Below are 27795 nucleotides of genomic sequence, written 5' to 3'. Positions count from 1 at the left end.
ACCAGAAAATGATGACCTGCAAGCCATCTCTTCATCCTTCATCTGCCTCAACGGCAAACAGAATTTTCAACCAGAGACTGCACCCGCGACACCCGATTATGATCTCGCCATGCTCAGCTTCCCTCTCCAGATCTTCCTCGTTGACCAAAAACCCGCGCTCATCACCGCACCGACATCCGCGATACCAGCAATCGCCGTCGCCGCCTTCTGCTTCCTCGCAGGCAAGGTCCTCCAAATCCACAACCTCCAAGCCAGTATGGAATACGTCGCCGGTCTTCTCCCGTTCCGCAACCTTCAACCTGTCCAGACGTAGAGAGCGATTGTATTCGGCGCTGAGGACGGGGTCCGACAGTGTCTTGTAGGCAGTGGTGATCTGGTCGATGGTATAAAGTTGTGACGAGTTGCCATCGGATCTGGCAAAGAGGTTCGGAGTAGATGTTGATGCAGACTTAGTCGAGCGATCGAGCCCTGTCTCCCTTGCCACAGCACCCGCCTTGTCAGGGTGGTGTTTGAGCAATGCTTTGTGGTATGCGATCTTGATCTGCTGCTTGGAGAGGACTGTCGACGAAGACCCCGTGAACGGCAGAGATAGGATTTCGTAGAAATCCACAGCGTGAACCGTTCTCGTCATATTGGAATGATATATTTGGCTTTCTGGCCAGGGTCTGTTCGTCGTATCTAAGTGGTTGCGCTGTTTCCGTGTCGCGCCGCCGAGTCGAGCGACCAGTCGGAGGTGCGCGCCAGGTAAGAGTGACGCCTCGAAGTCTAGCGGAGAGGTCCAACCGTGGGCATTCCAGGGCAGGACGATAATCTGGGGTAGCAGGGATGCTGCAAAGCGGGGTTGTTGAGCTTCGTTCCTTGTAAACGAGAGGTTTCTTGAGATTCAAAAATGGCGGGTCGCCCTTGCACGCCACTTTGGGAGAGGGCCTTCCGGGCCCATGTTGGTCTGAAGCGTTGGATCTTTTTCTCCCTACGATTTCCTCGAGACGGATTCATTTTTGTATCTATTTCTTTTACAAGATCTATGACCTGGATGGTTATTTCCTAGACGCGGTACAGCTCTGCCAAACTTCGCCCGCCGGCCCGATGTGAACCATGCTATGCTACCTCCTACCCAAGGCGAGAACCTACATGTCGTGAGCACAGCTGGAATGCAAATATGGAGGGAAATCTAAAATTTCATTGGCAACAAGAAAAAGAATCATAGTGAGTAATGACTCGGATATCAAGACAGGTAAATGAAAGGAGATGGGAGTATGAGGCACTTTTTTGAGCAATCCCCTTACTCAGAATCGGAAGTCTTGAAAACGATGCGATCATCAGTCTTGAAGGGCACACCAAGCTCAAGAAGCTTGACAAAGACATCAGAGAACTCCTTGAAGAAGGCATCGCTGTCCTTGGCATAGCGCTCAACGTGCTTCTTGAAGCCCTTATCCTTGACAAGAGCCATATCAGTGGGCAACATCATCAGAGTGCCAGTGGTCTTGTCAGTGAACTGAGTCGGGCCGTTCCACTTCTTCTGGACCCACTTCTCATCAGCAAGGAGACGGAAGAACTCATTGGTGAACACAGTAGGGCTGAAGTTCCAGGGGCCGTCGAAGCCGGAACGATCGGTGTGGCAGCGGCCCAGCGCATGGGCGCCAATCAGTGCAACCATCTCGCGGTCATCAAAGCCCATGCGGGAGAAGACATCACGGATGTGACGCTGATCCTTGGTGGCGTCAGGAAGACGGCCGTCAGGAGTGCAGGCGGCGACATCCCTGTCCTCACGGCCGGGTCTCCACGGGATGGAAGGACCACCCAGCTCCTGGATGGCACAGGCACCGGCGAGAGTCCACAGATCGGAGTAAGTGATCCAGGGGAACTGAGCCTTGATGGGCTCGAGGAAGTCGCGGGCAGTCTTGAGACCGGCATTAGCGCCGTGATCAGACTCCGGGGCGAATCTCATAGTGGCACCGTTGCTGCCTCCAGTGCCGGTCTCCTTGTCATAGGTACCACTTGCGTGCCATGCGAGACGAACGAGGACCTATCAAGAGCAACAAGAACGTCTACGTTAGCGCTTTGACCTTGGATTCTAACATCAAGCAGAGCTTGGGAAGTGACTGCGCTTACAGGACCATAGCTGCCGTCATCATAATCGGTCTCGTCGGCCAGACGGCGAGCGACAGCATCGTACACCTTCTGGTAATCGGCCTGGGTGGGGACGAAGGGCCCCTTGGGGGAAGAGTCGCCGTTCAGGTACAGGTACGCTCCACCTGCGGCACCGAGGGCACCGAGTCCAAGAGCCCAGAGGCCAAAGGATGAGCCAGACTTCTCAGAGCCAGCTTCTGAAGCATATCCGCGACGACCAGAGGCGCGGAGAGCATTGGTGGGGATGGCGAAACGGGTGCTGCGCGCAGCAGGACGGAAAGAGGAGGTCGGGGTCGAGCGCAGGAAGGCCCGGGAAGCAGATCTGGCAGCCGAAGCCATTGTGATAGGATAGAGAGTGTGTGCGACAAGGAGTCTTAATGGGTCAAGGAAAGGAAAGTAAAGGTGGGAGTACAAAGAGAGAAGGGAAGAACCGGGGGGGATTTGTACTTCTCCTGTCCCAATTCCTCTAATATGCAGTACAAGCCTGAGCCAATACTTCGGTACATCGTACAGAAGCTGATGGAATCATAGCCAATCAAGGGGGCCACATATGCCATTGCCTCGGTGTTTTCGTCTCATCTCCGCATTCCGGTACCATCACAGTACTCCGTAAATCTCCAGACTTTCACTGTCAACTTCCCTTCTGTCTTGAGGGAAATGATAAGAGATTGTATTAATTGAAAAGTACTCCATGGTAAATCGAGTGCTACATTGATCGTACAGAGTCACAGGGTAAAATGGCATCTCGGAAAAGTATTATTAACAACCAAGCGCTGTTTGGTCAATGTTGACCCACTCTCCCTTCCGACATGCTTACCCGATCAAGCGGGCTCCAGGCTTGCTCGGTAATAAAGAAGGTCTAGATACTACTGGCAATAAGCTACGTGGATCAATATCTAAATATCTATAAAGGTTTGATCTTGATCTTATCCATGGTTCTAGTCATCTGATTACAACCTATATCCATGGATAGTACGTATGACAGGGGATATCTCAGATGGATGCCTATCTGTACATTAGTTATTGCACCCGCGGGAGCAGGAGTTGTTTATAATGTAGTAAAAATAAGCATACATCTTGTACGGGATGTAAAACAAGAACAAATACGCCTCTCTTCTCTAATCTTGGAATTACCCTAAAGATTATACTATTTCTTTGTACGGGGTAGAAGCTCAAGCTTTCATATTGACTATGTTCTCATATTTCCTTACCCTTCGCAACCAGTGCTTTCAATGAGTCCTCCAGACGCATTACAGCACCATATATTTATAGATCAAACTACTGCGTCAATACCGTAATGGGAAACCAAACTGCCCTCCCTTACCTCTTGCATTTCAGTCTCGAGAATGGTCTCGATTTTCACCTGCTCTTCTCTGATGAGCACACCAAATCGATTCTCGATCGTTGTAAATGGACCGAGGGACTTTGCAGCAATGACCTTCCAATGAGTTTCATCAAACATAACATTGTGTCGTAAAGCGAGACGGAACTAAAATAGTCCAGGTTCTAGCGACTTTTCCATGGCTATCGATAGTCTTTGGAATTGTGACAGAGAAACGTCCTGGATTTTCATGGCCTCACAATCCTTGAAAACATCGAGGAATATGCGAAAGCTCGCCTTGAAGCATATCATAAATTTATCGAGGCCAGTCTCCCAATTCTCTCAAATTTTCGACAAAAGCCACTAAGGAGCAGCGAATGTAGTTCAGCAGGGGCAGTATGGGCAAGCTCCTAATCAACAACCACAATAACAATAAATTTCATATATCAACAAGGACTTTATGTAGCCGGAGACTATCGCAGTAGATTCAGAAAGGACTAGAATATTTTTCCTTGAATATCAGATGTTAGAGCTTGCGAAAAAGATAACGCGGGATATATACTTCTTTCGGCAGTCACCCACACGTATGATTGCACCATTACGTTGTAGTTCAAGAGCGTAGAACTGTTGATGAGCAAGCTCCTCGAGATAGTCTGCTGCGCTTTTGAAACATTTCGGCTATGAATATCGTGGGAGATATGAGAAGACTGGATAAGTCGGTTTATATCGAAAGTGAGAGGTCGTTTCTGGATAGTATCTACCTATGACCAGTGTGATAACCTATCGAGACTACGACGTGATGGCCATTACAAAGTGACGCGGGAGCATAAATTAGCGTTATTTTAAACCGCGAAGCTGTTGCAGGTCGACTATTGCAATACATACTGGGAAGCTCGCCCGCCAATTCCTCTGATGCGTTTCGGAGCATATTTTGAACTCACACCTGAAAGAGTCGATAGATTCGACTGCTGCACTGTACTGCAAGATTGTCGAATGGCATTTTGCATGCCCTGGAAGAAGGATATATGAAACCAAGGGTCAAGAGGAGAATACTCATACTCTCTATGTATGTTGTACAAGTGCCTGCTTCGCGTAGGTATCTGAGCCATGATCACGTGACAACAACGCAGAATTTCAGGGTTAAGATCATTCAAATACTCTGGAACTTGGGATGATATAGTGGAAAATGTAAAATAGATTTCAAAAATATGTGCATTATTAGTTGGGATGTCCGTCGTAAAAAAGTCCTGCTGTTCAATAGATATGAACACCAGGGTGGAGTAGACGCAGCTCTGCTAAAAACTGTTTGGTTTTGATATTCCACGAACGAACGATTAAAAAATCACCCAAGAGACGGTAGTGCCACAGGTAGGCACCACGCGGGTTATGTGGTTTGAAGTTTACATATCTGATTGTTGGATCCAAGTCTTCGACAATCCCTGACATTACAGGATTGGATTCTCCAGTCTCCAGCAACACATGAATGGTTGAGGAAGAGAGAAAAGTGTGAAGTGAAAAAGCTTTTATCTTGATTGGATTGGCACGTGATTTGACTAGCGCCATCACATGACCTAGTCTTTTTGTATCGAAAATTTCCGCGCAGATTGTGACCTTTTCTTCTTTACACTTATTCGAACGCATAATCAACCGCCAATTCCTCGTTCATAGGATGGTTGGTCATATTGGCGTACTAGAAGATATTGGGTAACATTATGACTTCTCGACGGCTCCAAAAAGGCTTCGGCCTCTAGGCGCATTGGTAGATGCGAGTCATTGTTGTCCGGACATGCCATTTCCCCCCTAGTATTATTAATATATACACAATCTGTTGACTTTCGAAGCACGAACACCCTGTGAGCCTAGGCTCGGCTATAAAAGCCTTCTTAGACTATTTAGAAATGTTCTAGAAGAACCTACTTTGGATAGAGACAGCTATGCTGAAAGAAACACGGGATATACTTTAGTGGTAGCAGAATGACTTGGTAACTCAATTCAACTCAGGAACACTGGAAGTAGATACTTTCAATTCTGACTTGAGTCCTTCCCGACTACTCCGTACCTGACTCTTTTTTTGTACTATACTTCAATAGTGTACATGTATGTCTCATTTGGAATGATCTGCCCCTCGGACGTCAATCGATCCTTTTTCTCCGCCCCGGGAACCAGAATTCTTCCCCTATTCCACTTTCTTTTATTGCTGCCACTCCTTTTATTTATTTATTCTTGTAATTACTTTTTTTTATTTGAATTATGCCCACTGGCATCAGCAAGCGCCAGCAGGCGCGGAATGAAAAGACCCTGGCGGAGCTGATCCGGACCGTTCCTGGCAATGACCGATGTGCCGATTGCGATGCCTTGACCCCAGGTTCGTTTCGAGAGATCTTTATTGTTGACCTCACTAATTCTTATTTGAATAGGATGGGCAAGCTGGAATGTATGTCACCACTTCCTTTACCTTCGAGCGAATCCACAAACTGACTGTTCGTCTCTGACAGATGGGCATCTTCCTTTGCATGCGTTGCGCCGCACTCCACCGAAAGCTGGGCACACATATTTCCAAGGTCAAATCTTTAACCATGGACACATGGACATCAGAGCAGGTTGATGTAAGCATGACCCGGCACGCAATAGCAAAGATTACAAGCTGACAGAGTGAACTTTATTAGAACATGAAATCGCACGGTAATATCCTTATGAACAAAATGAACAACCCACGGGGTATCAAGCCGCCGATTCCCACCGACATTGACGAGGCCGATGCATGCATGGAACGGTTTATCCGGCAAAAGTATCAACACCGCTCGTTGGAAAATGGGAAGCCAAAGCCCCCGAGCAGAGAGGATTCGAGCTACTCCAACCCTAGGGCTCTGTCCCCGGTGGAAACAAGAAAGAACGACTATAATATATCTCCCGAGGGTTCCCCTCCTCCACTTCCGCCGAAGTCTGGAAGGTTTTTCAAGTTTGGTCTACGATCGTCATCTTCTGCCTCGAACCTTCGTCGATTTGGTGGCAAGACCAAGGTGACTTCGCCAACTTTGGATGATAGAGCCTGGTCACCACCACCATTGCCATCCAGGAGGACAACAGGGCCCGCGCCTCTCGCCGATGTGACAACGGCATCTTTCGAGTCTAAAATGGCCGCATTGCAGGAGATGGGATTCACCAATGACCAACGAAACGAGATGGTTCTCAAGGGACTTCACGAGGATCTCGACCGAACGGTTGAAACACTGGTCAGGTTGGGCGAGGGGAGCAACCCTGCGTCAAGATCCAGGACTCCGGTCGGGACCAGCACTGCTGCATCTGCACGTATAGTAATCTCAAAGCCTGAGACCAAAAACCCATTCCCCGTCACAACCGACAACACATTCCCGGAGGTTTCAAACAACCCCTTTGACCGGGCAGTCTCAAATCCTGTGCCCCAGTCGCAAAAGCAGAACCAGCAAGCACAGACCGCTTCGTACAACCCATTCGATCAGCTAAATCCCAACCCGACATCTAAACAGACTTTAGAATCATCTTTCCAGGGCCTGCAGGTTTCCCAGCCCTTGTTTCCCCACTCTACTGGTGGATACCCGAATCAGACAAGCTCCATGCAGCACTCTGTATATCAGCAATCCTATACGCCTCCGATTACATCGACATTCTCGCATTCTCCCTATGTTACCTCACCTCAGCCAATGGACAACACTTACAATCCATTCAATCAGGCCCAGCCGCAGCCGCAGAGTGGCTTGGCCAGTCAGACATATCCCAACCCCAAATCGCCGCAAACGAACCCTTTCTTCAACACTGCGCCGCAAAATCAACCCATGCAGCCGCAACAGCAGCAAATGACCCCGTTCGCAACGAACCCAGTGGGTCCAGGATTCCCTAATCATGCAAATACCATACCGATCATGTCTTCCTCCTCGTCATTTGGGCCAAATGCTTCTTTACAACAGCAACAGCAACAGCAACAGCCATCCAATGGTCTGGGATCCTATAACCCCTTCCAGCAAGGGCTTGCGCCACACACAGCACAGAATGCAGGTGGCTACCCCAGCCAACCCAAGCAGGCACAGCAGCTCATGCCCCATCCCACTGGAATGGACAAGAATAGCATACTTTCATTGTACAATATGGGTTCTGCGCAGCCTAATATGACATCCATCTCCGAGCAACCTCAACAACCCCTGCAACCTCAGCAGTTCCAATCCCAACCTCCCACGGTGAACCCCTACACCCAACCATCAAACCCATACACCTCCATGCCTCAAACCCAGCAAGCCACAAACCTCCAGCATCAGCACCAGAGCCAGCCCCAGCAAAATCTCCAGTTCCAGCAACCTACCACCAACGCCCAGCCCGCCACATCCAACAACCCATTCTTCGGCACCACCCCCACAGGCAGTGGATCCGGCCTTGCTGCACAAGCTGGCATTAACCCATATCAGCAGCAATCCCCAGGGCTAGGACCTGGGGGCATGAACGGCCAACCCGGAGGCGGAACCGCGCCCACTACTACTCCGGCCACGGGGACGAACAACTCCCCATTTTCGGGAATGAGCAGTCCCCCATTTGCAGGAGCGAACAGCTCCCCGTTTGCTGGAGGCAAGTCCCCATTTTCAGGCCCGCCGCCCACAAACTCTACGTTTCAACGGTCACACATGAGCCAGCCAAGCGTTGATGTGAGCGGGCTGCAGAATGGTCGCCATAGCCCTGATGCCTTTGCTAGTTTGAGTGCTCGATATGGTTGATTTGTATGACTCCAGCCTTGGTTAATAAGTAGATAATGGCCGAGCAATGTGAATATGGATATTGACATGGACATTGATTTCTATTTTGGCTTTCGATTTGATTTTCATACTGATCTCGATATAGAAGATTTACTAGACGTGTTATGGTTGTGCATGTCCGGCGTATTTTGTCAATTTGCCATTCGTTACATTTGTGTTTCTTTGCTTTCTCATCACATTCTCTGGTCACTTTTCTTTTCTTTATCAAAAAAATACCGTGAAACCCGATTAGCGAGTCAAAAGGTTAGTATAAAAATGTGGGTTCTTGTTACGCATGAGTTCCAAACTGAAATATATTACTGGTGAATCAAGACAGATTATCGTACTGTAAATCTAGGGCTATATGTTCAAAGAAGTGAAGCACACAATGTAAAGAACAAGGGAATGTGGAAGGCAAGAAAAACACTCGCAGCACCACATATATATGAGCAAGGATGGCCGGAGACCAAAAAAGCCGGGAATCTGTGATCTCAAGACCACAACTCTGCTTCTGTAGGTCGCCTTTTAGCTCCTCCTAACCAAGTTGGCAGCCCGGGAAGCCAATCTGACACCCAAGAAGGAAGCCAGCCTGGCTTCCGCTTCGAGAATGGCAACTTCGCTAAAAAGGCCTCCCAGCGAGTGGGCGGACGCCAAGGCCAATAAATGGATGATTTTGGACGTGAGAACAGAGACACCACTGAATTTCGCCATGACGCAAATAACGAAGGAGGCGACGCGGACCAAGGAAGCAAAGAAACCCGAAGAGACATCCACCCCTGCTTTTTTGCTTGCGCCCCTCGTTCTTGAACGATTCCACAATCCGCTCGAATTGCTTATCTCGGCATTGCTGGACTTGGCGTTGGGTCTCGGAGCGCCAGGCGTCCTGCTCTACTGTGTCCAGACACCAGACAACGATATCACCGCGACGGCGCCAGTCGTCGTGCCAGTGGGTGTTGAAGGTGCGCCAGCACTCACCATAATGGGAGCCGCGTAGCAGGGTGTAGAGGGTTGGCTCGAGCTCAGCGAAGAAAATGAGGTAGTCGGGCCATTCATGTTGTGGGGTCTTATTGGGGGTCTTTTGTGATACAGAAGAGTGCGCGGAAGAGATGTAGGTAGGTCGGCGAGGGAGGTGACGGATACCACCAGCCATGTTCTGGCGTAGGAATTGGGATGGGTCGTCGTAGAATTGGTCTGCTTCGTCTCGGTAAACGGCTTTCTGGGTTGCATTGAGATCGATCGGTGGCTCGCAGGACAGAGCCCAAGCATTGATAGTCGGGTAGACTAGATGAGAGCGCCAGGGTGTGCTGTGACAGGGCATCAAAAAGCCGGCAGAGATTCCGGTTTCGGACTTAGAGTTTTTTTGTCTTTTTGTTGTTGGCACCGAGTGTGCTTGGTGCTGCTGACGGAGATAGGAGAGAACATCCAATGTTCCCGATGCATGATAGCGAGTTGTGTATAGCGCAATGACCACGTTGACAAGCACAAGAAAGATGAGGATCAACCTGCGCGGAGTATGGCGCGGGGATGCCCGTGAGTAGATGGCTGGGTAAAAGAACTGCACCAAAGGTGGCGCAGCTAAGATATGCAGACATGGCAGCAATGGGTAGATGAAACGCACTTCCTTATGCGATATCAAAGATAGGACGAATGGCATCACAACGCAGATGATCGCTAACTGCACCCGGATTCCAGCCTGGAAACTGTTTCCTACGGTGGAATTCCGAGTTGTGAAGGTTCTGTATAAACCCCAAAGTGCAGCAGGCAACATAGTGGTGAGGAGAAGGGGATAACCTTGTGAGATATAGTAATGCCAGTCATTGCTACCGTAGAAGACAGCCAGTGACTGCGCGATGTTGAAGTATAGGAACCTAAGGGGTGGGAAGGTCCAAATTCCATAGAAGAGACGGTCCGCGATTAAAGACACCGCGAGAACAGTCGATCTATCAGATCAAAATGTCAGCTGGTCCCTTATTAGAAGGTCGGATTAGTTACCCGCGAACTATAACCTCAAAAATGAGGACTTTGCGCTGGGGCCAAGACGTCCGAAGCCAAGCGAGGCCAGCTAGGGTCGCCCAAATGATAATGTTAGTCGGACGCAGTATACATGCGAGTGCCGCCAGCGGCAGGCATTTTTGGAGACTGCAAGCAGCGTCAGTGGCTGTTGTCATGAGATTGAAAGTCCCGTCATACCCAATAATCACACTTCGATCCTGGTCCGTGCCCCTCATTTGGCCAGTGTTTTTGTTACGGCCATCGCCGGCTGTAGAGCCTACCGACCATTGCCACGGCCATAGTTCCAATGCAACAATGGTTAATGTTGTCTCAAGGCAGTTCGACAGTGTCCTAGTTGAGCAGAACCATTGCCAGGGATTTAGGACGGTTGCGACCAACTGTTGAACCATTAACATAGGCTCCTTCCTGCCGTCCCAGAGAAATCCCCTCAACCCGACACATAACCACATACCGTTGTCCACGATCCACGGGAATCATTTCCATAGACGCGAAGTGCAAGCTTCCATGTGTAGAAATCACCAATTGCCGCCACGACGGCCTGCGCTGTTTTCGGAGCGGCAATCAGGAGGTCTGCGCGCACTGCGGGAGACACGCCGAGGATAAGAGCGAGAAAATCGGCGGCTTTATAGATAGCGGCAAAGAACAGAGGATGTAATGAGGATCGAAGTTGGTGCCGCCATTCCTAGGAGCGCGGTATTGAGGTCAGCCAAAGCTTAGTGTCGACGCGATCGCATTCACCCACCCATGTTACCCAGGCGCCTTGGCCTTGGCCGAACGCGATCTCCCAGGCTGGCTCGAGTGACTGAAAGTATTCATCTGGCTGGAAAAAGGTCCGGACCGCAAATGTATTGAGGAGACGGAAGGCGATGAGAAAGAGGAGTATGTTTTGAGTGGGCGGAGGAACTTGAGGCGCGCGACGCGGAGAAGTTGGTTTAGACATGATTACGGGTTAGAATATTGCGGATACTCATTCACTCCCTCGTACATTTCGCTCCAAGCCTCCAAGAAAGCCGATCTCAAGTGTATGAACATGGACAAAGGAGAAAGCGGGAGATATTCCTCCCCCAACTCCGAGACACGACCTACTCAACCTATTCAATTCGACCTCACATTCCGTCACAATCCAACCTTTTCTCTCTCCTTTTTTTTGTTATAATAATAATTGGCATTCATTTGTAGTCTGTGTTTTGCTCTTAAAGTTCAAGTATGTTCTCCAGCTCCTTCAATAACCGAAGTATGACGTGAATTTTCTACCCCGTCCTCTTGGATTCCGATTAGACCAATAGTTACAGGGCCCGAATATGATCCCGGGTCATGTATAGGCAATGAACGAATCAGAAATCGTGGTTATCAAAGCTAATGGGGCCCTGTAGGGTAATCCTGCGCATAGGGAAAAGCATCGGCACGACCTGTACTTAGCGGACATTCGGTCTCAAGTCTAACACTTAACGGCATAGCGTACAAGGGAGAACAAAAAAAAAAGTCCCTTTATATATAACATTCTCTTGCCCATTCCTTTCTTGAATTTCTTCAATTCTCTTCAATTCTCTTCGATCTCTCTTCTCTTCTCTCTTCTTTACCCCCATTGTCGATCCCTGTCACCTCTCCAATTTTCCCCTCTCCCCGCAATCCACCATGTCTACAGGACCTTTCTCCCACTACCATGCTGCCTCTTCTGTTGAGGCTATTGAGTCTGAAGAGCAATATGCTGCTCATAATTACCATCCTCTCCCTGTTGTGTTTGCCCGGGCTCAGGGTACTTCGGTCTGGGACCCTGAAGGTCGTCACTACCTTGACTTCCTCTCCGCCTACTCCGCTGTGAATCAAGGTCACTGCCATCCCAAGTTAATTGCTGCCCTGGTAGATCAAGCTTCACGAGTCACTCTGAGCTCCCGTGCATTTTACAATGACGTTTTCCCTCGCTTTGCCAAGTTCGTTACCGAATACTTTGGCTTTGACATGGTGATGCCTATGAATACTGGAGCCGAGGCCGTCGAGACAGGTATCAAAATTGCCCGCAAATGGGGATACAAAGTCAAGGGCATTCCGGAAAATAAAGCCGTTATCTTGAGTGCAGAGAATAACTTCCATGGACGTACAGTGAGTGAATCGTGACCCCCTCTTTGTTACACCCGTGGAGGTACATCGGTGGCTGATTCTGACCCCTTGCATTAGTTCGCCGCCATTTCCTTATCTTCCGACCCCGAGTCACGCGAGAACTACGGTCCTTATCTGCCCGGTATCGGATGCACAATCCCAGGAACTGACAAGCCCATCGCCTACAATGATAAGGCAGCTCTGCGCGAGGCGTTCGAGGCAGCCGGCCCTAACCTGGCCGCTTTCCTCGTCGAGCCTATCCAGGGTGAGGCAGGCATTGTTGTTCCCGACCCGGACTACCTGCAGGAGGCCCGGGCACTCTGCGACAAGTACAATGCCCTGCTGATCTGCGATGAAATCCAAACCGGTATCGCGCGCACGGGTAAGCTTCTGTGCCACGAGTGGAGCGGAATCAAGCCCGATCTTGTCTTGCTCGGCAAAGCTATTTCGGGTGGTATGTACCCGGTTTCTTGCGTGCTGGGTAGCAAGGATGTCATGCTCACGGTCGAACCTGGTACCCATGGTTCGACCTACGGTGGAAACCCACTTGGATGTGCCGTTGCTATTCGCGCGCTCGAAGTCGTGCGCGAGGAGCACATGGTCGAACGTGCGGAGAAGCTCGGTCACTTGTTCCGGGATGGGCTGTTGGCTATCAAAAGCCCACTCATTGAGACAGTTCGTGGAAAGGGTCTGCTCAATGCCATCGTTATTGATGAGTCGAAGACGAATGGACATACCGCTTGGGATTTGTGTATGTTGATGAAAGAGAAGGGTTTGCTGGTATGTATCCGAGTCCCTACTTAAGTTTCTTCTGGGAGATCGCTGACTCTGATACTCTCTAGGCCAAGCCCACCCACCAGAACATCATTCGCCTTGCCCCTCCGCTGGTCATCACGGAGGAAGAGATCCAAAAGGCTCTTGATATTATTAAGGAGGCCGTGACAGACCTCCCCAACCTCAAGGGCACATCCGAGGATCAGGTCATCCCTCCCCCGGAGAAGAAGGTCAAGATTAATCTTGAAAACTAGATGAATCTATGAGGAACGTGACCCTCTTAGGTCCACATATCGCAGCCACAATCCCAGAAGCCGCGCGGGGAATCCATCTGCCGTAAGCCATGCATACCTGATATTATCTGGGTTCGGGCTGGCTTGAGATACCCCATGGACACAAGCTTGAGACGATCGGAATGTCCCTGGCACATTCCCAACTGTCTTGGATCTACTTGTTATCCCACGATGTAACGATAGAATGACTTGACTTTGTCTCCTTTTTTTTTTTCGGGATCCAGGCTTGTATGTCATAGCAAATAATAGAACCCAGTCTAAGGATATGGAGCACCGGGTAATTCCATAAATGAAAACCGTCAACATTACTAATCCAATTGTCGGCGAACGGAAATCATGAGGCCCCGCGATGCCGACTGCCGACTAGACTACTCCATACAGGGATGGGAGATGAAGTTCTACGCTCTAAGCGAACGTTCTTTTCTTTTATCTCCGAGATTTGACTTTTATGGATAATGACAGGCCTACAAGGTCCGAGAAGCTTAGCCTTGTTAGGTGGATATATCGCGGACATTTCTACATTTTTCTTTGCTTACTTCCATTTATATAGTTCGATTAAATCCTGCATTCTTCTTTCTTCTTTATTTTTTTAAAACCCTTAGAGTCCTAATATCCGATATCTCCGCCTTCCGCGTTCAGTACCTCCCCATATCCACTATCTTACTCTTCAGTTTCTTTTCTTCTTTTTTATTTAAAAATCCCAATTCCTGGGCGTACTGGGTACAATATTATACCCCAGCGCCATGTCTGCGCCCGAACCGCTACGTGAAGTAGTGGCGGATAAGCTCGAGACCAGTATATCGAGATCAGCATCCGACGAAGCCAAGACTTCCAATCTGGAGCAGCCTGCGCAGAAAAAATGGTATCGCAAACTCAATCCGCTGCGATGGCAAAAAATACCTCCTGTCCCAACAGAGCGATCTGTTTCGCGTGAACATGGCGCTTCGTTTTTTAGTGTGATTTCCTTCCAATGGATGGCCCCGTTGATGAAAGTTGGCTATCTTCGTCCACTCGAATTGCAGGATATCTGGACTGTCAACCCCGACCGGACCGTGGACGTATTATCCAGTCGATTAGATGCCGCATTGGAAAAGCGCACCGAGAGCGGCGCTAACCGCCCGCTTGTTTGGGCGTTGTACGACACGTTCAGATTCGAATTTCTGCTCGGCGGTGTCTGTCAATTTCTAAGTTCGCTGTTGCTGGTATTTGCGCCGTATTTGACTCGGTACTTGATTTCTTTCGCGACAGACGCTTATGTCGCACAAAAGGCTGGTCACCCGGCGCCTCACATCGGTAAGGGCATGGGTTTCGTCGTTGGTATCACCTGTATGCAAGCACTGCAGAGTTTATGCACGAATCAGTTCCTGTATCGAGGCCAAGTGGTTGGTGGGCAAATTCGGGCAGTGCTTATCTCTCACATCTTCAACAAGGCCATGAAATTATCTGGCCGTGCGAAGGCAGGAGGGCAGGCTACCCCAGAAGAACTCAAAGCCTTGGAGGCAACCAAGGAGGCTCTCCTAAAGCCCGAAGAGAAAGGGAAAACACAGGAGTCCGAAGCTGCGCCGCCTTCATCTGGTGGCGTTGCAGGTGATGGCCGTGGATGGAACAACGGTCGTATCACTGCTCTTATGAGCATTGACGTGGACCGGATTAACCTAGCTTGCGGCATGTTCCATATGATTTGGACAGCACCTCTCTCCATTATAGTGACACTCGTCCTTCTCTTGGTCAACATTGGTTACAGTTGCTTATCTGGGTACGCGCTGCTGGTGATCGGAATACCTTTCTTGACTTTTGCTGTGCGATCCTTGATCAACCGCCGAAAGGCCATCAACACGATTACAGACCAGCGTGTATCTCTCACCCAAGAAATTCTGCAAGCTGTGCGCTTCGTCAAGTACTTCGGCTGGGAGAGCAGTTTCCTCGGCCGCCTGAAAGAGATCCGTGGACGAGAAATTCGATCTATTCAGACCTTGCTTGCAATCCGAAATGGCATTCTCTGTGTGGCGATGTCTATTCCCGTTTTTGCGTCGATGCTGGCTTTCGTTACCTATGCGCTGTCAAATCATGACTTGGACCCTGCACCGATTTTCTCTTCGTTGGCGTTGTTCAATTCCCTGCGAATGCCGTTAAATATGCTGCCAATGGTCATCGGTCAAGTGACCGATGCTTGGACTGCCTTTGGTCGAATCCAGGAGTTCTTGCTCGCCGAAGAACAGAAGGAAGATATCGAGAGGGATGAGAACATGGAAAATGCAATCGAGATGGAGCATGCTTCATTTACGTGGGAACGCCTTCCGACAAGCGATAAGGATGCTGAAAAAGCCGAGAAGAAGGCAGCTGCACTCCCCGAGTCAACAGAAAAGTCAGCGACCAAGAACGATAACGATGGGGAGACTCCCACAGAGCCATTCAAACTAAATGACATGACTTTTGAAGTTGGTCGACATGAACTGCTGGCCGTAATTGGAACGGTCGGTTGTGGCAAGAGTTCCTTACTATCAGCTCTGGCGGGCGATATGCGTGTGACTGATGGCACTGTACGTCTGAGCACCTCGCGTGCATTCTGTCCCCAGTATGCCTGGATTCAAAACACCACCGTGCGTAACAATATTCTATTTGGGAAGGATTATAATGAGGCTTGGTATAAGCAAGTGCTTGACGCATGCGCTCTGACTCCAGATCTTGAGATCCTGCCGAATGGAGACCAAACCGAGATTGGAGAGCGAGGTATTACGGTGTCTGGTGGACAGAAACAGCGTTTGAATATCGCTCGAGCCATATACTTCAATGCGGAAATGGTGCTCATGGATGATCCTTTGTCAGCTGTCGATGCACACGTCGGTCGTCACATCATGGACAAGGCAATCTGTGGTTTGCTCAAAGATCGCTGCCGAATCTTGGCGACGCATCAACTTCATGTTCTTAGCCGATGTGATCGGATCATTGTTATGGACGAGGGACGGATCAATGCGATTGATACATTCGACAACTTGATGGGCGGCAACGAGGTGTTCAAGAGGTTGATGTCTACTTCTCGACAGGAGGATATGCAAGAGGTAGAGGAAGAGGCGGTTGACGAAGTCGGGGATGAAATAGACGAAAAGGCGCCAAGTCTCAAGAAGGCCACTCCGGTAAAACCTGCTGCAGCGCTGATGCAGCAAGAAGAAAAAGCTACCGCGTCCGTTGGCTGGGATGTCTGGAAGGCATATATCCGAGCATCTGGCAGCTATTTCAATGCCGTCATGATACTCTTCTTGCTCGCCATTACGAATGTCGCCAACATCTGGACTAGTCTGTGGCTATCTTACTGGACCTCTAATAAGTACCCGGGGCTCTCGACTGGTCAATACATTGGAATTTACGCTGGCCTGGGTGGCGGTGTTGTTGTCCTGATGTTCACTTTCTCGACTTATATGACCACCTGCGGTACGAATTCTAGCAGGACTATGCTTCAGCGTGCGATGTCTCGTGTGCTCCGCGCACCTATGAGTTTCTTCGATACTACGCCTCTTGGACGAATCACCAACCGCTTCTCGAAGGATATCCAGGTGATGGACAATGAACTTTCAGACGCAATGCGTATCTATGCCCTAACGATGACCATGATTATCTCTATCATGGTTTTGGTCATCGTGTTCTTCTATTATGTGAGTGCTGCGTTCCTTGAGGTTTCTTGAATATTCGAAATGGGCTCTAACCCCCTTTAGTTTGTGATCGCACTTGTCCCGCTGTTCATACTGTTCATTCTAGCTTCGAACTATTACAGAGCATCCGCCCGCGAGATGAAGCGTCATGAGGCTGTTTTGCGCTCACTGGTGTATGCCAGGTTTGGAGAAGCCATTACCGGCACTGCATGCATTCGAGCATATGGTGTGGAGAACCAATTCCGCCGCACCATCCGAGACTCGATCGACGTGATGAACGGGGCCTATTTCCTCACTTTCTCTAATCAGCGTTGGCTCAGTGTCCGACTCGATGCCGTGGCGGTTGTAATGGTTTTCGTCGTCGGTGTGCTGGTCGTCACTTCTCGGTTCAATGTCTCTCCCAGTATTTCGGGATTGGTACTATCTTATATCCTGTCTATCGCACAGATGCTCCAATTCACAGTTCGTCAGCTGGCCGAGGTTGAGAACAACATGAACGCCACAGAACGTGTCCACTACTACGGTACTCAATTGGAAGAAGAGGCGCCTTTGCACCAGGCCGTGGTGCCAGCTAGCTGGCCCGAGAAGGGTCACATCGAGTTCAGCAGCGTGGAAATGCGCTATCGGGCTGGGCTTCCACTCGTCCTTCAGGGCCTCACCATGGACGTACGAGGAGGCGAGCGTATTGGCATTGTTGGCCGCACCGGTGCCGGAAAATCGAGCATCATGTCCGCACTGTTCCGATTAACCGAGCTATCAGGGGGTAGCATCAAAATTGATGACATCGACATTTCCACCGTCGGCCTTCACGATCTTCGATCCCGCCTTGCCATCATCCCGCAAGACCCAGCCTTATTCAAGGGCACGATTCGTTCGAATCTTGATCCGTTCAACGAGCACAATGATCTCGAACTATGGTCCGCGCTCCGCAAGGCGTACCTCATCGGCCAAGAGCAAGAACTCGAAGGGGAGGAACTGCAAAGTGGGCCAGCCACCGGAACTACAACGCCAGTCACCGGTAGTGACGTGAAAGCGCGCCCGGCAAACAAACTCACCCTCGAATCGCCCGTCGATGACGAAGGCCTCAACTTTTCCCTAGGCCAGCGGCAACTGATGGCCCTCGCCCGCGCACTGGTCCGCGACGCACGCATCATTGTTTGCGACGAAGCTACTTCTTCCGTTGACTTCGAGACAGATCAGAAGATCCAGTACACTATGGCTCAAGGATTTGATGGGAAGACTTTGCTGTGCATTGCGCATCGCTTGCGCACGATCATCCACTACGATCGCATCTGCGTTATGGACAAGGGTCGGATTGCTGAAATGGATGCACCAGTTGTGTTATGGGATAAGGCAGACGGCATATTCCGTGCCATGTGTGAACGCAGTGGGATCACGCGCGAGGACATTCTCAGGACTAACTGAGAGAATTGATACTTCCATCAATCAGTATATAACTTCTTTACATCGTATAGCATATAGCATATAGCATATAGCATATCAAAGCACATAAAACGTGAATATTAATACATACTATTTCTGAATCCTGAATATTCTCTATGTAACATGAAGTAAATCACTCCTTATCCAATTCACAAACCAATTCCATCCCCAAATTCCGCATCATCCCTTCAAACCCAGCCTCCCTCCACCCGACAACATCCCTCTCATCCAACTGCACCTTCTCTTCCACCTCCGACAATGCCCCAACAGGCAACCCAGTAAACTTGACCGGCAATGCAGGCGCCGTCCCAACAACCCTCATCCGCAAACCTGTCAAAATACCACGCAGGTGATCCGCCGCCTTACCCCCACCCCGTCCTCCATACGAAACAATCCCCGCCGGCTTCCCCTTCCACTCGAAGAAAAGATAGTCAAGCGCATTCTTCAGACTCGCAGGGATACTCCAGTTATACTGCGGTGTGACGAAGATAAAGGCATCGTACTGCCGCACTACCTCAGACCATGCCCGTGTGTGTACTTTGCTGTAGTGCGGGGTGGGGTCTGCCGCTGGTAGGCTGGCAGGAATGACGGATTCATCGTAGAGAGGTAGTGACTGCTTTGCCAAGTCGACGATCTCGAAAGTTATGTGGCGCGGGTCTGTGTCGTTTGTGCCGCTGTGGCTTGTTGGAATCGTCGGGTCGGAGGTCAGGACGTCATAGACGTACTGCGTTATCGTGGGGTTGAGGCGAGGGCTGCGGGTGCTGCTGGTGACTATGGCGACACGTTTGGGGGCCATTATGGCATTGGTATCTAAAGTGAGATTTGAATTTGAATTTCTTGACTTTTGGAAGAGGGTCGAAGCTGTTTTCGGGGTTACGGACATGGGAGCTCGGTGAATCGGAGATTAGAAACCTACACACTTGGACTTTCATGGTTCTATGGAGGGTTTTCACCGGTTCTTATCCTCAGCGACTATTCAAAATTTCATACGTGTTAATTAATATCATAACAAAATGGTGGGAAATATCGGAAAGTCGCGGTCAATCTGGATTTGAATAAAAGGAAGGACATATTCAACAGCATCCGTCCAAGACACGAAGTTACTGCCTCCTATAGCTCCTTATTCTTCCTGAAGAGCCAGGAGTATATACCCAGGAATCAAGCGCAAGACATAAAGCAATGAGTCTGTCCCTGCGTGCCTATCTCTTCCAACGCGGGATCCGGTCTCCGCAGCCAATTAGCCAGCATGTTTGTACAGTGATCAACATGTTCCAGATCCCCCAGCATATTATCCAGACGAGCGCCACGCATATGGACGTCGTGACCCCTTCGAAGAAGATACAGACAATGGACTAGATGCTCACGAACAGCAGTCCAATAGAAGTCCGGGTTATTGCCGAGTTCAGTGTAGTCCTTCATCTGCTTTGTGGCAGCCTCATCGTAGAAATAGACAAACGGCTTGCCGTTGTTGAAATGTGCAAACTCGTCCGTGAAGTCATGTGGACATTCTTTGTGCAGCCAACAGCCAGCAAGAGGGTCGTAGGCGCAGCCCAGGGCTTCGGCCTCTTTGGTTGAGTTCCCGCACGAGTATCTTACTCGGGGAGCTGGTGGTAAGCATTGTCGTTTGCCTTCAAGTGACTCAGGGTATGCAAGGGAGTCAGAGGATGGTCTATTAATGACAAGAACTTTGCGGAATGGTTCCACGGCGATGGCTGTGATTACAGCCATTAGCAGGAGCAACAGGACCATGAGTAGGCCGGTGATGGTGATTACGGTGAGGTTCCGTTTCAAAAATTGCTGCAAGCCCCGGCGGGGAGGCCTATTTGTGATGGTGGCATCGCTGTCGCCGTCGGCATCCGCTTTAGGGACTGGGTGGTAGTCGCGAGAAAAATGTTGGTCCATGGCAGAATTAATGAGTGACGATGTGGTGATTTTCTGTGGGACCGTAGCTAAGAGAAGGATATTCTTTCCAGAGGATAATTCTAATTGCACATGATGCTTATTGAGACTGTAGTCCTATTCATGTCGAAGTCGAGACAAAGAGATGAGCAGTCGAGGTCTATAGATGGCCTGATTGAGATGTCAATAAGACTCGGAAGAAATAAACCAATCATTCTATGTCTGAGCGAATACTTCACTGAGAGACCGATGGCAAAGCTAATGGATGATCCAAACAAAGAAACCACAGAAAACCTCCATTGCACAGTCCAGCCCGACGATGTAGCAGGTCTGTGCTTCGTTCTCGGTACATAATTAGGTACTATATCATTAATTTATCAGAGCCTCTTTCATAGATGAGGCCGATGCTGCTATACATCCTGCGACCCTTACACCTCTGTGGGCTCTGAAACACTCTTCATATCTTTAACATATATGTATTGCTAAAAGTATCTATATATAGGACTAAATATATCTGCTAGACTAAACACAATATTCAAACTTTTATCAACAAATCCATGTAACGGCACACCCGCAAATTCACAATGAACGACTCACAACAAAAAGTAATGTACAAAAGAAGGAAAACAGCGAATGTACGAAGTAAGCGCAAAGCCGACTTCAGATTCTCAATCTGTCATCAATTTATACAACATAGACAGTCTGGTTGAGAGATTCCAAGAATGCAGATGGACCGGCCTGAAACCCAACAATCAGTATACTTGAATTCCAGCAAATGTCAGGGGTTTACTTACACCAATTAGAGCAGCATGGGCGACATTAATCTGGCTTTTGCCGAGAGTAGCCGAGGCCGGCACGGTGACTGTGAAGTTCTCATACGGAGGCAAGCTGGACTCGTGACGCTGGGGGTTGAAACGCCCATTGTATAGAATTGTTCCTAGAACCTCGTCTGCGTCTCTGCAAGGTGAGGATTTGCATGAGGAGAGACCGATTACCACGCCCATCTCCTTAGACGAACTCAAAGAGTTCTGAAATATGTATCAGCAAAACAGATTGCGGTGACAAATTTGGAAGAGCCTAAATCTGAAACTCACAGGACGCTGTACTTGGACCACGACCTCCTTGCCAGAATTGATTCTCTGATCCTCGGTGGGGAGTCCAATTACAACTCTCTGGGCAATGGCCACGGCTATGAATAGAAGCATAGAAATGAAGGATTTCATTTTGATTGATTGAGAAAATTCGGAGAGTAGGAAACGTGCTGGTATGATGATATGATGGTGATAAGATAGATGTTCTATTAGAGATTTATGCGATCTGGAGTATTTATATTGAAATGTGGATGAACAGTCCTAGTAATGACCCTTGTTACTAAAAACGTCTAGCATGATGATTGGTCTTGTCTCTGGAAGTCTCAGATGCATTTCATCGTCAAACCTGTAAGCCCTGAACAGCCGCCTGACGCTAAGGTCGATCAGGAAAGCAAATTGGAAATCCCCGGATTATTATAGACTCACCTTGCATATCAAAACAAGTAAGCGGGCTGTTGCCTTACTTGAAATGGCTAGGTCACACTTGGTTTCAAACCTGTCTCCTATCTTATTGGTAGGTGTTCAAGGGCTCTAAAGGTGCATACGGGCGAGATCTCTCACATATAAACCCACGATACTGCTTGACTGATCAACGTTCACAACATAGGCCTGCATAGAATAGATTGGCTAGCTTAACTTTCTCCACAATCCCAGAATAGAATGATCTCTAACGCTGAGAAATGAGGCGCGGTTGGTTCAGCCGCAATTCAAAGCCGAATCAAGAAAATTCTACGAGATGGGCAAACGCCCAGAGCCAATGATAGAATATTCAAGACAGGGAGTAATTGCTGCTGGCAATTGGAACGTCTTCCTTCATGCACACGGGATTAAAATGGCCTGTAGGAATTTGTCAACTGCTGTACTTTTCAACCAGCGGCAATTGTCCAATTGAAGCGTCAAGTATGATGTCTCCTCTATTTTACACTTACTGCCTCTCGCGTTCCCATACTTAGATGAATTATAAATCCGACCGGAGTGGTTTGGTCGAAATGCATCAACCCTTGCTTCGTTCCCATGGGTTATATGTGGGCCATAAAGGCACAACAATATCTTGGCTTTTGTTGTCTTTTGTCGTCTTTTGTTGTCTGTACGTGAAATGTAGTGTAACTCTTTGATTGTTGAGTGATATAATCTTGCTATGAGCTAACGAATCAATGATCGAAGATCATAAATATGATTCTTAGGTCAGGTGTATCAAATATGGCTTGTCATCGTGTTTTGATAATTTGATATTTACATTTTAAAACTGTTGAGATTACTTAGGGCTATACCACTAGAAGATTGCAGTTGTATCTTGGAGCTTATAGACATAAGAGAATCGTAGCCAAACACTGTATGTATTCTAATACGTTCCATTCCATTTATATGCCCCGGCCGTATGTTTTGTTTCGATATCAATGAACCTGCGCAAGCTTTTCTTTTGTTTCCCTGATTATCTCCAGCCCCTGTTTGAAGTAGACAAACATATCCAAAAAAAGCGATTATACAGAATCCAAGTACACACGATTCCTTTCAAGTAACCAAGTCCTTCATTTGTCGTTTCTTCTTCCTGTAAACTCCACCATCTACCCTTTGTAAATCGTCATACTATCTAGTAGTATTGCAACGAAGTGCATTTTTCCTGATCAATCCTAGGAAGAGTTTTCAACAGAAATTTGCAGATAAATTATAGCGACCATAGATTGTGAATTTGAGAGAAGAACCGCAAAAAGAAAATACGTGCGAGCCATCGTTTTCTACAGTATGTATCAATCAACCTATTTGACGAGTAAAAATGTACCTAGGTAATTATATCTTTCACAAAGCTTGCCATATTCTAGAATAAAGATGAGAGCTATTCCTAATTCCATCCATTTGAGGCAACTCCCACTCATCTTCCTGGTCCACTAGCGGAGCCGGCAATTGTGAATTCCATATGTGGTTATGTAGCGGTGAAGGGGACAATAGTGCCATTGAGGCACTATTGGAACAAGGGAAACAATCCCATAAGTTAAGTGCAGTGTAAAAGGCAGAAAAAACAGAGGGGAAGGGGGTAAGAAGTAGACTGGCCTGACCTGGCTGTATATTGTATGTAGCCATTTCCAGCCTGATCCACCAGATATCCATGGGGTGTGCACACTGATGCTTTTCAAAACATCTGCAGCGCGAGGACAGAAATCCTCTGTGAGAATATGCAAATACCGAATGCGAAAATGAAATAATGAGCATCGATTCCACTCAAAATGAACGAAAAACATTAGTCTCCTCTTGAAAAACACTAGATATTGATTCTCACCTGATTCTTTGAAGCACCGTTAGATCTATGGCAATCAGTCTAGCTGAAGACTGCTGAGTCTCTCTTTCTCGGCCTCAAGAGCTGCTGCCATCCGGGCCTGTTTCCGCCTCCACTTTCTCTTACGCTTCGTGTTCTGCGGGTTTCGGAAACATTCATCAACGGGATGCCTGGTCAGACGCTGATGGAAAGGACAATATTGCTTCGGAAAACATTCAACCTGATTCATATTGGCAACGACAGTATCTAGGCTACCTAGACTTGAAATTTGGTTTCCTAGTCGATGTGCCTCAAACTCCAGGAAATCTTCAAAGGCTTCTTCCAGTATTGATGCCGGAAGGGAACCTTTCTCGAACATCAGGGACTCAATCCATGGAACTGTGTTAGGATTCACACTAACTGCAGCAAGGAACTGATTGAGGACGAAGATCGTGGGAATATGTGGGTGCCCAAAGGTCTCCCTCATCTCTTGAAGGGCTTGTTTCCACGCATGCACAAAGGCGTGTGGTGAATTCGACGAGTAGTACACCGTGTGAAGCCAGTTCATGTATTTGCGATACGCGACAAGGCATTCACGGGATTTGCTCTCCGGGATATCACCAGGCTCGCCGGGAAAAGAGGATGCCATAAGAGGACTCGCAGGAGCAAAGAATTCAGAGGCCGGAAGCGGGGAATCTATGATCGGTGGGCCATATGGAGGGACCGGCGGATGAAAGCCCGGCGGATGAAAGCCCGGCGGATGAAAGCCGGGCAAATAAGGATCAAACATAACGGAGTAAAGTGGCAGCGGTCTGTATAGAAAACCTCCGTAAGAAGCAGGACTGACAGATTTAGGGCCAAAGGACCCAAGGTCGGCCGGGGCTGGAGCTGGAGCCTCGATAACTGGAGTCGGGTTCAAGAAAACGGGCTCACCCTCAAGCGGCGCTCCGGGATATCCCGGGCCGGAGATGGGCATTTTGGCTGCGGTCAGTGTAGTTGTGCCTAAATTGGTCTTTGTATTAGCCTCATCCGGGATTTTGTTTTGGGTAGGATGGTGTAGAGATCGCGGTACTCGATGAGTGTAGCTCAAATGCTAAGAAGGACACAGCTAGAGCGGTTAGAAGATCGAAAGCTGTACGAGTCGATGTAAAGTTGGCAAAGATAGGTTGAAGGATCGAAACATATGCTTGTTAAATGTATAGATAAAGGCTTGATCTGGTCAGAATCCTGGCGAATGTGGCATTGGGTTGACGACGAGCGAAAGTTGACAACTACTATTCTAAAATCATAGCCTATTATAAATAGATGCTTTACCTGCACAGCAAAGCAGAGATGTTTAATTATATAGTCACTGAAGCGATGTATGTTAGATGCCCAAGGAGCTCCGGTAAACAACGACAACCATGGAAACACCTCTAGCACGGAATAATGAAGCCAAAGGCATAATTTGAGTATAGCTTGGAGAGAAGTGAGATCCATCTTAAAGCTTTCTATAGCGGCATGTATAAAAAAAATTCTAAAATAATCTAATGGTGTCTCGGACGAGTTTAGGTCCGTAAATATGCAAAACTCAACCAGCTGCCTACGCCCTGAGCTTACTTATCTCTTCAATACTGTTGATATGAAGCTGAGGTGCATTCATATTACTTTTCGTTTGCTTCGAACTTGGTAGGCTCAATTTTGAGATCAAAAAGTCGGTGTGGTGAATGTCAATTGGCAAACATGGCCATCTACGGAAATAGGTTACATCCTGGCGTTAATTCCCAAGATTTAATCAATGCATATGATTCATATGTAGATATTTACTGCACAAATGGCAAAAGAGAAGTGTTTAATTAAACTTGCGTACAATAGTAGGGTATGGAGGATTCAGGCGGACACAGGGAGTACAGCCCTGAGCACGGTCCTACGCACCCTATTGAACTCCCCGGAGCTCCCACAACATACTGACCTGGGATCTGGCATTGGATCGTGCGGAAGAGGCGGTGAGGCAATGACCAATGAAAGAGGTATTGCCGAGCGTTCTTAGTTGTCCGGAGTACGGAATACACGAGCTTGATCAGGCCCCGAACTGCGGGCCACAGCCGCATTCGTATTAAGGCCCCCGACTGAGCCGCACTGAGGGCCATGCGGCTGACTGTACTCTGTAGCTACTACTTATACGTCGTGTAAATCTATTTTCGTAAACTCATAATTTCTTCGCCTTTTTTCCGAGTCCCAATGTACGCCCTCCAACGTTTACTCTACGGGTTCCCTGAACCTGTTCCGCACGAACGCAGTAAGCCCGTCGAGGTGCTTTGCTTGGGCTTACCACGCACCGGAACCGAGTCATTGAGTGTGGCCTTGCGAACTCTGGGTCTACAAACATACCATGGCTGGGACCTGGTCTTCGAGCCAGATGGCAGCAAGTTGCAACACTGTACTGAGCTAGTGCGGCGGAAATACAACGGTGCTCGGGATGGCGACGTGCAGATTACCAGCGCGGAGTTTGATATTCTCATCGGGGATAGCCAGGCTGTCGTTGACTCCTTATGCATTTTATTTGCTCCCGAGCTGCTCGCCGCCTACCCAGATGCCAAGGTGGTTCTCAATCTGCGTCCCGATATGGACGCCTGGTACCGCAGCATCAACAAAACCATCGTCCAAGGGATTGATCAATCATGGACGGTATGGGCGATGCAGTGGTTCTCCCCGGAGCTTCATTGGCTGTGCAGTCTTTACTTAAGAGATGGATATCCAGGCATATTTCACAGCACTACCACCAAAGACGGTATCGAGCGCAACGCCAAGTGGGTGTACCGCGACCACTGTAACATGGTTCGGGGCATGGTGCCTAAGGATAATTTGCTTGAGTGGTCGGTCGAAGATGGCTGGGAGCCGCTTTGCAAGGTATGACTTGAACAATTCAGAATATTCTCCAAGTTATGGCTGATGACAGAGCTAGTTTCTCGGCAAGCCTGTTCCCGACGAGCCCTTCCCCCGGACCAATACCCCGGGTAGTTACACCGAGCGCGCAAATAAGCTACTCAAAAAGCGCTTCCTTCGATGCCTGCGCAACTTCACTCTCACCGCCGTGACTTTGGGCGGTATTACTAGTGCCATTGTGATGTGGTGGCAGGGACGGATCCCAGAGATAAGGAGGCTGCACGCTCTTCTCGGTGGATTCAATAACATGAAATAGGATCAATATCTGGAATGGAATTCCAATTTTAGGTCGAGAATATCTCTCGTCCTCCATCAGAGACCGCGCCCCCGATTTCGACTCAATAATTACGACTTGGGTTTCATGACTGGCGCAGAACAAAAGGTTGTCCAGTTTTTGGTCCCATAGTTTTGCACCATTCTCATATAGTTTTCTCATGGCTTTCAGAGGCCCAGTTTCCAAAATTTTCCCGATGTTTCCGCTTCATACTCGAGCATAGCATGTACGAGTTTGTAAAATAGCTATTAACAACAGTCATTTATTTTACCAAATTAGCAATTTATGCATCTATTATAGGTAGCTTTATGTTATGTCAGGTATAGTAGGTATACCAGCGATAGGCGTTATAGATCTGGAGGCACTTGAGAATCCAAATTGCTTCCAGCATACCGTAGATGGGTGGTGGACACCTCTCCTAGATACCTATAGACAGGCAATGTCGCAGTTTAACTTTGACCAGGACTTTTCATTTGTACAATGAGGCTAACGAGTCTCCAAACAAAGTCCACATCTTCATTGGGATATTTCGCTCGGTTAATGACCCAGCAAGTCATTCGGCCGGCATGGGAATGTCCAGATTTGGCTCTCCAAAGGGTACAAGAGGGGGGGGAGGGGGGATTTAAAGCCTGGTTCTGAGTAATAATGTGCAAAGACATCTTACCTATCCTGCTGATTTCTGCAGTATTGAGTGTGGCCAAGCCTCCTATGGGAATACCTCGGCGTTGGCATGACTTTGCCATGGGCCGAGTTACGCGACCCGGGCTACAGGCATCGGAACTTTAAAAGCCCTGGGATGATGGGCACTTCCATTTCTAGATAAATTCTAGAAGAAAAATGGATGAAATTAGGTTTCAACGTTTGAAATAGTAGGGTGCAT

General features: G+C 48.5%; 13 protein-coding genes across 13 annotated transcripts; 4 read left to right on the top strand and 9 right to left on the bottom strand.

Moving 5' to 3' along the window:
* Positions 1-31: 31 nt before the first annotated feature.
* Positions 32-631, bottom strand: N7500_005151 (uncharacterized protein; the record flags this gene model as incomplete). The annotated part of the gene is made up of 1 exon (XM_056676296.1): positions 32-631. The coding sequence occupies one exon, from the start codon at positions 629-631 to the stop codon at positions 32-34; it is 600 nt and encodes a 199-aa protein (XP_056531296.1).
* Positions 632-1282: 651 nt separating this feature from the next.
* N7500_005150 (peroxidase) lies at positions 1283-2469 on the bottom strand (the record flags this gene model as incomplete). The annotated part of the gene is made up of 2 exons (XM_056676295.1): positions 1283-2026; positions 2113-2469. 2 exons carry the CDS (start codon positions 2467-2469, stop codon positions 1283-1285), a joined length of 1101 nt encoding a protein of 366 aa, XP_056531295.1.
* Positions 2470-3403: 934 nt separating this feature from the next.
* On the bottom strand, positions 3404-3592 carry N7500_005149 (uncharacterized protein; the record flags this gene model as incomplete). Its single annotated transcript, XM_056676294.1, has 1 exon — positions 3404-3592. One exon carries the CDS (start codon positions 3590-3592, stop codon positions 3404-3406), a length of 189 nt encoding a protein of 62 aa, XP_056531294.1.
* A 27-nt stretch (positions 3593-3619) lies between these two features.
* Positions 3620-4458, bottom strand: N7500_005148 (phosphotransferase enzyme family protein; the record flags this gene model as incomplete). Its single annotated transcript, XM_056676293.1, is given in 4 exon segments — positions 3620-3790; positions 4034-4112; positions 4213-4320; positions 4337-4458. The coding sequence occupies 4 exon segments, from the start codon at positions 4456-4458 to the stop codon at positions 3620-3622; spliced, it is 480 nt and encodes a 159-aa protein (XP_056531293.1).
* Positions 4459-5701: 1243 nt separating this feature from the next.
* On the top strand, positions 5702-8190 carry N7500_005147 (uncharacterized protein; the record flags this gene model as incomplete). The annotated part of the gene is made up of 4 exons (XM_056676292.1): positions 5702-5816; positions 5869-5885; positions 5947-6057; positions 6118-8190. 4 exons carry the CDS (start codon positions 5702-5704, stop codon positions 8188-8190), a joined length of 2316 nt encoding a protein of 771 aa, XP_056531292.1.
* A 637-nt stretch (positions 8191-8827) lies between these two features.
* Positions 8828-11161, bottom strand: gpi10 (putative glycosylphosphatidylinositol-alpha 1,2 mannosyltransferase; the record flags this gene model as incomplete). The annotated part of the gene is made up of 4 exons (XM_056676291.1): positions 8828-10148; positions 10201-10598; positions 10673-10903; positions 10964-11161. 4 exons carry the CDS (start codon positions 11159-11161, stop codon positions 8828-8830), a joined length of 2148 nt encoding a protein of 715 aa, XP_056531291.1.
* Positions 11162-11856: 695 nt separating this feature from the next.
* Positions 11857-13346, top strand: car2 (ornithine-oxo-acid transaminase; the record flags this gene model as incomplete). The annotated part of the gene is made up of 3 exons (XM_056676290.1): positions 11857-12321; positions 12397-13098; positions 13161-13346. 3 exons carry the CDS (start codon positions 11857-11859, stop codon positions 13344-13346), a joined length of 1353 nt encoding a protein of 450 aa, XP_056531290.1.
* A 782-nt stretch (positions 13347-14128) lies between these two features.
* Positions 14129-18457, top strand: N7500_005144 (ATP-binding cassette transporter YOR1; the record flags this gene model as incomplete). Its single annotated transcript, XM_056676289.1, has 2 exons — positions 14129-17035; positions 17096-18457. 2 exons carry the CDS (start codon positions 14129-14131, stop codon positions 18455-18457), a joined length of 4269 nt encoding a protein of 1422 aa, XP_056531289.1.
* Positions 18458-18608: 151 nt separating this feature from the next.
* Positions 18609-19271, bottom strand: N7500_005143 (flavin-dependent quinone reductase; the record flags this gene model as incomplete). Its single annotated transcript, XM_056676288.1, has 1 exon — positions 18609-19271. One exon carries the CDS (start codon positions 19269-19271, stop codon positions 18609-18611), a length of 663 nt encoding a protein of 220 aa, XP_056531288.1.
* Positions 19272-19633: 362 nt separating this feature from the next.
* Positions 19634-20377, bottom strand: N7500_005142 (uncharacterized protein; the record flags this gene model as incomplete). The annotated part of the gene is made up of 1 exon (XM_056676287.1): positions 19634-20377. One exon carries the CDS (start codon positions 20375-20377, stop codon positions 19634-19636), a length of 744 nt encoding a protein of 247 aa, XP_056531287.1.
* A 681-nt stretch (positions 20378-21058) lies between these two features.
* N7500_005141 (uncharacterized protein) lies at positions 21059-21597 on the bottom strand (the record flags this gene model as incomplete). The annotated part of the gene is made up of 3 exons (XM_056676286.1): positions 21059-21112; positions 21169-21402; positions 21469-21597. 3 exons carry the CDS (start codon positions 21595-21597, stop codon positions 21059-21061), a joined length of 417 nt encoding a protein of 138 aa, XP_056531286.1.
* Positions 21598-23774: 2177 nt separating this feature from the next.
* N7500_005140 (uncharacterized protein) lies at positions 23775-24692 on the bottom strand (the record flags this gene model as incomplete). The annotated part of the gene is made up of 1 exon (XM_056676285.1): positions 23775-24692. The coding sequence occupies one exon, from the start codon at positions 24690-24692 to the stop codon at positions 23775-23777; it is 918 nt and encodes a 305-aa protein (XP_056531285.1).
* Positions 24693-25936: 1244 nt separating this feature from the next.
* Positions 25937-26897, top strand: N7500_005139 (sulfotransferase family protein; the record flags this gene model as incomplete). Its single annotated transcript, XM_056676284.1, has 2 exons — positions 25937-26605; positions 26661-26897. 2 exons carry the CDS (start codon positions 25937-25939, stop codon positions 26895-26897), a joined length of 906 nt encoding a protein of 301 aa, XP_056531284.1.
* Between the last annotated feature and the right edge of the window lie 898 nt (positions 26898-27795).

Source organism: Penicillium coprophilum (assembly GCF_028826855.1).
Source record: "Penicillium coprophilum strain IBT 35676 chromosome Unknown utg000004l_segment0_segment0, whole genome shotgun sequence".
NCBI classification, from domain to species: Eukaryota; Fungi; Ascomycota; class Eurotiomycetes; order Eurotiales; family Aspergillaceae; genus Penicillium; species Penicillium coprophilum.
This window is presented reverse-complemented; position numbering and strand designations above follow the sequence as displayed.